General features: G+C 44.0%; 1 protein-coding gene across 1 annotated transcript; it reads left to right on the top strand.

Moving 5' to 3' along the window:
• Positions 1-1,287: 1,287 nt before the first annotated feature.
• Positions 1,288-5,110, top strand: ch25hl3 (cholesterol 25-hydroxylase like 3; the record flags this gene model as incomplete). The annotated part of the gene is made up of 4 exons (XM_080467460.1): positions 1,288-1,371; positions 1,835-1,886; positions 2,123-2,501; positions 3,970-5,110. The coding sequence occupies 4 exons, from the start codon at positions 1,288-1,290 to the stop codon at positions 4,325-4,327; spliced, it is 873 nt and encodes a 290-aa protein (XP_080323586.1). The 3' UTR covers positions 4,328-5,110.
• Between the last annotated feature and the right edge of the window lie 2,995 nt (positions 5,111-8,105).

Below are 8,105 nucleotides of genomic sequence, written 5' to 3'. Positions count from 1 at the left end.
TTGGCACAAGCGTCACCGCCCTGATGACCCAACCTGGGCAGGTTTATTTGAAAGTGTCACAGTGGTGACGACACATCAGACTTAATACGCCATCGATTTAACTCCACTATTTCTGCTCTTCTGGCTCGTGACTTCACGTGACCCGCGTCCAGTTCTGTCCATTGTCGTGCGAGAGACTACTGGAGTTATGGATTTCCTCAAGGAAATACGCCCACGGGGAGAATAAAGTCTTATCTGATCTCGGAGGGAGAAACGAGCCTCCTTCCTTCACCTTAATGCTGCCGCCAGATATCGGCTGTAAGTGGAGTCTACGATAACTTTATATAGCTTATCATGATAAAACAATCATAACTCGTCTCTAAGGCAGGAAGTTACTCATGGAGGGTTTTCCAGCTTTTTGCTGACCGGGATAGTGAGACACGTCACTGCTGAGTAATTCAGGAGCAGAGAGAAAGGACTAAGTGAGGATATGTTGGTTTGATGAGAAGTGGCTCACTGGACCTCATTTACTCAACACATTAAAGGCTTCTACTGTGATTTTGACAGAATCTTACCTGCGACTCTCGAGTTTCTAAACATGATGGAAATGAAAGAACAAACTTCTCAAAGCATGAAGCAGGTTTATTGTGTTGGAAGACGTTTCACTTTTTAATCAACTGGATTCTTTATTCAACCCGCTTCCTTGACCAGGCTGCCTAGAAAATGATTGTAGTAATAAGTTTATTTGTATAGCACTATTCGAAACAGTGAAACTGCAATGCCACACCCAGCCTGTTATTCTTGGTGAGTGGAAGAATGGGTGCCCTGGGGGGGTTGACTCAATGAGAGCGGTACAATCATCCATGTTCATCAAGAGACTGTGATCAATAAAAAAATAAAGCTTGCTGGACATGATCAACTCTTAACAGATAAAGGACTTATTGGACAGAGAGAACTGAGCTGATTCGACTATTGGGAGAGAAGAGTTTTTAACTTTGAATAATTCCTTTCAGCCTGGATAGGATGGAATAGCTGAATCGGAGACCGAAGCACATAAATGATCACCAGCAGGACCCGCTGACAGACGGGGTTGAAACATGCAGGTCCAGGAGACTTGGCCGGGTCTTTCTGGGGAAACCATCATTAAAGGTTAAAAGCAATAAGATTACCACTCAGTCCTGTCCTCGAGTTCCTGTCGTCCATCATTTTACCTGCTTGGTAATCTAAGTTTTCCATTTTGCATTCCCATCATTTTATCCGTCCCTGAGAGGCAATTCAAGGCACATCGAGCATCATAAAGTAACATGAATGTCAGGAGCCACATCGGGCTCGACAGCCGTCTGTAGTGGCTCCCTGAGGTTCTGGGTGCCTGGGCGACAAGCTGTGGCTCCTGTGGGAATCAAACCAACGACACTTAGAGCCCCAGTCTGCTTCTCTAACCTCAAGGTCACCACTGCTCACACTTTCAACCACAACTGTGTTTTCTATTGTCATAAAAACTGAACAGAATGAGGAAAGCTCAGAAAGGTCCATGGCTAATGTGTAAGTTTATTATCTGTTTAACGTATCATTAATCAGCTCGGTTGTTTAGGTTTTTGAAAGAGTCTTGACTGTTTCAGGACATGACAGCATCACTAATAATACACTGCTTTGTGGGAGGAGATCAGAAACCGAAAGAGAAAACGAAGTGGCTCTGCTCTGACGAAATTGGGTTGCATATTCCGGGAAGTTCCCTGATGGAGGGACAATGTGATCCAGAAAAGTGAAACGCTGCACTTTCCACACCCAGCAGTCTGAATGTCTGATCACAAATGAACTTTTAATATTTTAATTTAAAAACATGGTGTCGTGACAGCGCCTGGAGAAGTCCCCTGTGTTTCCAATCGGAGGCTTGGCGCCACGATCAGGTGAGTAAAACGAAGGTTTTAGTGGGACGTGGCCTCATTTCAACACAGAGTGACACCGGGACTCCTCCTACCTACCATTCATATAAAAGCTGAGCTCTCTACCTCCTCTAAGCAGTTGGGCAACAGCGCAACTACAACATCCAACCCCGTAAAGTGCGTAATAACAGTAGATCGTGAAGAACGTAACTGTAAACTGGCTGAGATTATAAACCCCGAGGCTCCAGTCCTCCTGCAAGGGCTGTGGGACCACGTGCGGCTGGGTCAGGAGCACATCCTGCTGTCCCTGTACCTGCCGGCGTGCTGCGCCTTCCTGACGCACGTCGCTCTGTGCGTACCGTTCCTGCTGCTGGATGCGCTCGCGAGCGTCTGCCACCGCGTGGACTCGTGGAGGACCGCGGGTCCGCCGCCGTCGCCCTTGCGATGGCTGGAGTGTTTCTGGAGGGTCCTGTTCAAGTACGCGACCACGGTGCTGCCCGTCACGGCGCTCTCCCAGCTGCTGCGCAGCCCCGAGCTCCCCGAGCGCGCGCCGTCCTGTTGGACGCTCTGCGTGGAAGTGGGCGCGTGCCTTCTGCTCTTTGACTTCTTCTTCTTCATATGGCATTACTACATCCACAGGTGAGAAGCGCACGGCTTTATATGTTATTGATAACTCAATGACTTTGTTTATTTTTTAATATATTGATGCACTGAGTTGGGTGGTGGAGCTCAGGTGTATTTCTGTTAAGAGAATTATAAATGTCCTTATTTGTTTAACTCACAACTAACACACTTCAACCTTGAGAGAAAATCTGTTTCTTCTTTTTATTCCTGGGAATACATATAGGGCAGGTTTACGTCAGCTTCTGTTGTAAGAGGAATCTGAAATTGAATTGATATTGTCCATATGGATCAGTTGTGGAATGTAAAACCTTTCAAATCAACTTCTAACCTGTTGAGTATTTTTAAAAGGAACTTTGAAGAAAGAAAAACTTTGTCGACTGGTCCCAGTTTCTGTATTTATCAGATACTCAATGGACAGTTAGAAAGGAGAAATCTACAACAATAATTAAACCTTCATTAAGTTGGTAGTACCACAATAAACATTGTTATAGGAAAGTCTACTGGAGGGAGGGAGGGAGGGAGGGAGGGGGGGATGGATGGATGGATGGATAAATGGATGGATAAATGGACAGATAGATAGATATTAGGGTCTGAATCTCTCAAGGGTTGATTTAGAAAAGCATCTGAGGTAACGGTTGCATCAAACATGCCGATCATGATCCAGCTGAAAGACGATCATCATCATTAGGAATAAACAGCCTCCTGTGTATGACAGGCATTATGAATATTGTAGTATAACAGTATCTCTGTGTACATAAGTGGAGTATGCCTTTGCTGAATTCACACATGAATCCAAGTGCAAACAACATCCAGGCAGTGCTAAATGAGGAATGTGATGACAGGTAACGCAAAGACTCACTTGTCATCATAAGAAGTACAAAACAAATAAAGATGATATAAAATGAACACCTGAGATGGCACAACCTTTTCAGACTGGGTTGGATCCGGTGAGCTGAGCATGTCTCTTTCTCACTGTTTGTTAGCAATATAGAGTTACAATTATAGTTTAAAGTCGCTTGTATAGATGTCATCTCTCTATTCACCCACGGGTGAAGGTGAAAAGGTGAATAATAGGAGTTTTGAATCGTATCCTTATTGCTAATTTAATACATATTGAAGTGTTTTTGCTTTCCGCACCTGATTCATATGGACAATATGAAGACAACCACATATTAATTATTGGAAACGGCCAAAGCTGATGTCTTCTTCACTTAGTCTGATCTCTGTATAGCTCACATCAACAAACTGGACCGGAACCAAGCGGTGCTCACAATATTCCCTGTCTGATCATATTAGCAATGACATAATTGTAATTGTTAAAAATGTGCTGGAATGTCCATTTAATAATAATTACATCTCGGTTAACCTGCAGGGCAGTGTTCTGCAGCAACCTGCCATTTGGCAGTAACTGCACACTTGGAATGTAGATTTTCCATTACGGGCACAAGATAAATGCTCACGTCTGTACCTGTTTTCTCGTCAGACTTCCCTGGTTGTACCGCAGGATCCACCGGATGCACCACCAGCACCACATCCCCTTCGCCCTGGCGGCGCAGGACGCCAGCTCGGCCGAGCTGCTGTCGCTGCTGCTGCTGGCGCAGCTGAGCGCCTGGCTGCTGAGCTCCCACCCGCTCAGCGAGGTCGTCTTCCACCTGCTCAACAGCTGGCTGGCCGTGGAGGACCACTGCGGCTACGACCTGCCCTTCGCCATGCACAAGCTGCTGCCCGGGATGGGCGGAGCCCCCCATCACCAGTCCCACCACAGGCGGCAGAATATCAACTACGCGCCGTACTTCACCCACTGCGACCGTTTGTTCGGGACGTACCGAGCGTCCGGGTGAAAGACTGCTGACTCCCTCAGGCGCGGGTCGCCCACATGAAGACACATTGAGGATGAGAGACATTTTCTGTGCCTCAGTCTCAGGGACTGGGACGACATTTCAGGCCGGGGATCGTCCGCTGTTCTGGAGTGTTTCCTTTCAGCCACATTCCCTGTGACGGAGTTAAAGCAGCCTCCTCCATCGCGGCGGATTGCACTGAGCCGCCTGCGCCCAGCGCCAGGATTTCATTCACACTCAGACTTGTATGATTGTATGATTTCAAGCAGACCGTCATAAAAAAAACTGTGATCACTTTGCAGAAAGCGACTCACATTTCTATAAGTCCCCGAATGAGCCAGGCTTCATGTTTGCTATGTGAATGAAGAGTTTGGAGCTGGAAGCAGTTCATCACACCTCAAGTGAAAGCGAGAGGATCTGAGCTTTATAAGCTATAACAATGAACAAAGGCCGGATCCCAGTTGGAACTGATGTGCACTCAACATTTGGGTGTGGAGGGATTTGGGTGCTTTTACAGAGAATCAGACAGCTTCTACTTGTAACAGATCTCTTTTTATTGGACTTTTGGCACTTTGTCATTTGCCTTTGTGCGAGTGAGACACTGACAGTATTGATATGTGTGAGCACAGGCTGCTCATTGAAATCCAGAATGTTAACTATGCCTTTGATACTGTAAATATCCTTTTACATCAGCTTTTTTTTATTGCGACATGTTGCTTAACTTGTTTTTTATTTTTGTAAGTTGTGAACGTCACATTAAACTGTAAAATAAATATGTTAAACAGAGTTTGTTGTGTGTGTTTGAATGTCACACAACAAACACACTGGCATGAGGAAACATGTAGAAAGTGGACACGGACAATGTTTTCCTCAGGTTCAGCTTGTTGTGACTGTTTTGGTTTTTTCTGCCCCCAGCTTCTCAGCTGGTGGTGTGTTCTGCAAACTGGATCCACTGGAGTTTGACTGAATAATCAAAACCTCATGTTTTTGCAGAGGAGAAACTTTTCATCTCTGTTTTCAGTTTTTTTTCACATTTAATAGAAAGTTCTCATCAGCTTCAATACAACCCGGCCAGTTAACTTTATTTTCTGCAGAACTCTGCTGGGATCGTAACTTTTGTCTTCTGGCTCCCATGCTGCACTTGTTTGGAAGAGCAGCTTGAAATTGCTTGAGCTTCCTGTATTTTACTGCAGCGTCAAGTCAAGGAAAGGTAATTTATATGGCCCAATATCACATATCTCTAACATGCCTCAAGGGAACACACACACACACACACACACACACACACACACACACACACACACACACACACACACACACACACACACACACACACACACACACACACACAAAGAAATGTGCAACAGATGTTATGTGAGCAGAAACCAAGTCAGCAGATTTACAATACAGATGATGAAGATGCCTGCAAACACACATGAAGAGTGCGATTCAGGACAAAGTCAAGCAGCTTCCAGATGTGGATGAGCAGACAGCGCTGAAGCTTCACCAGTGCCGAGAAGCTTTCAGAGAAGATAAACAAACAAACGAGACGAGGACGGCATGCAGGCGGGACGATTAGAGAAACGAAGACAGTGAATGTCCTGAAGAAGGACAAATGTTCAGATGTGAAACATCTGGAATGAGGCTCATGCAGAGACCAGTGTCAATAAGAGGAGGGAACAAAGAGCAGAGAAACTCGTGGGAAACATCTTCTGAGTGTGCCTGGTCACCAAGAGAGAGAAAACGCCTGGGTTTTCAGTTTACCTACTGGTCGATGTCTCTCTGAGCATGTTTGTCCAACTCTTACTGTAAGTGAGGCTTCTCTCACAGGTTACAATCCCCTGAAGAAGGAGCAGTGTATTTATATCTGGAGGGTCTCAGAGGGAGTGAAAGCCATTACTTTTAATGAAGAACGACAGTCACATGCTTTCCCTGATCCAGACTTTCACTGAGCTCATTTTGCTGAGAAATCATTGTGGGTGTACCATTACTTGGCTTGAACTACTGCATGTCTGCTTCTCATTACTAACTACATCAGTGGGCTTTCTGACATTTCGCAACTCCGAATGCAAATTCTTAACCCTTTAATAGGCCAGTGGCTGCGTTTGGTAGATTCCACATTTATTTCAGTTTACAGATCATGTGGAAAATGTTAATATGGACTTGGCTCGCAGATGGTGACTGTTTTTAGCAAAAGAATGACATAAATGCGTTTTGTTTTTTCATCAGCAAAAAAGCGTCAAAACTCTTGTTTCACAGACTGTTGCTACATATCATTACCAAGAGAAACGTTAAACAGGTTTATTATATGGACTGTGCACATCAAACTAGTGCAGAATGTTTAGAAATATAAACCCGAAACAAGGATCCAAAACTTTATCCAGCTGAGGTTCACAAGGTGCTGAAGTCGGTCCATCACAGGACAAACACAGAAAAAACAAACACACGCATTCACACTTACGGTTAATTTAGGGAGACGATTTACAGGTACGTCTTTGGACTGTGAGAGGAAACCAGAGGACCTAACGAAAACCAACATCCTAAGAAAAACATGGAAACTCTGAACTCGGACTCATGACCTTTCTGCTTTAGGTGAGAGTGCTAATAAGAAATACACCACCGTGTGGCCCCTGATGCAAGAAGTAAATCATATTTAGGGTCAACTTGTTAAGTACTATTCACAAGAGTGCATCCAGTCTTTAACAGAAACCAGATGAGGATCATTCAAAGCAGAAACCTCAGACTGATTTAAGTCCAGAAGCTACATACAGAGCAATATGATTCTAACACAATGTCCTAGTAATACCAATAACTGCAAGGTTTGATCCCAGTGTTAGTTTAAAATATAAAACTAAAACACATCTCCAGTAACAGTATTGTTAAATGATTGCAGCAGGGCGATGTGCGATATGTTACATTAGAAGTACAGGGAGTATTTTACATCAGTGGTTTCCTCTGATTCTGTCAAGAGGTAGTGTAATATATTATCATCATCATATATCCTCATCACTAATCCTTAAACTGTTCACGTCTTCCTTGATTTAAACAATTCTCACACTGCTGAAGTTAAAACCCTAAAAACAATGTGAACCAGTAACAAGCAGATGTTTCTCTCACACTAATTCACAACCAAAAATGTGCACTGACTAGAAAACTCATCAAGTCTTCGGCTTTCCAAGTAGAACCAGAAAAACTACCACAACACTGATTGTTGAAGGTTTTTTTTAATGTTTCTTGTAAGATTGTTATATTAATTTACTTGATCCCAAGACGCCAGAATGTTCCAGACCAGAGGAAGTAATAGCCTCTATCCTCTCTCTTGTGTTTTTAAAAAGGGTTCTTCAAAATGCAATGTTTCAAAACAAATCTCCTGGTTCCTGCACTAGTGCCATAATCATGTAACATAAACTGATGATTTCAGGGAGGGAAAGTGAAAGTGTTTCTCAAAACACAATTCCTGCAGCTTTCAGCATTCATCTTTTAAAAATCTCAGCTTCACGGAGTAGTTTTGCTGCTGATGCTATAAGATACATTCCACACCGCTGTAACGCTGATGTCTGGACTGGATTAAACACTGAGGCCATCTGCTGTTCAGGTCTGGGTGTCAGTGCTGCCCTATGACCTCTAGTTACATAGAATTAGTGCGGCCTCCAGTGGACAGATTAGGAAAAGCAGTTCCTTTTATTGAACGACTAACACATGAAGTCAGATTATGTTCGCAGGGATCATCCCGATGATCAGATTGAACCCTCATTCATGAAATACGGCGGGTGTTGATTAG

This window comes from Lipophrys pholis (genome assembly GCF_963383615.2).
Source record: "Lipophrys pholis genome assembly, chromosome: 7".
Classification (NCBI taxonomy): Eukaryota; Metazoa; Chordata; class Actinopteri; order Blenniiformes; family Blenniidae; genus Lipophrys; species Lipophrys pholis.
Note: the sequence above shows the minus strand (reverse complement) of the source record. Positions and strands in the feature narration are given on the sequence as shown.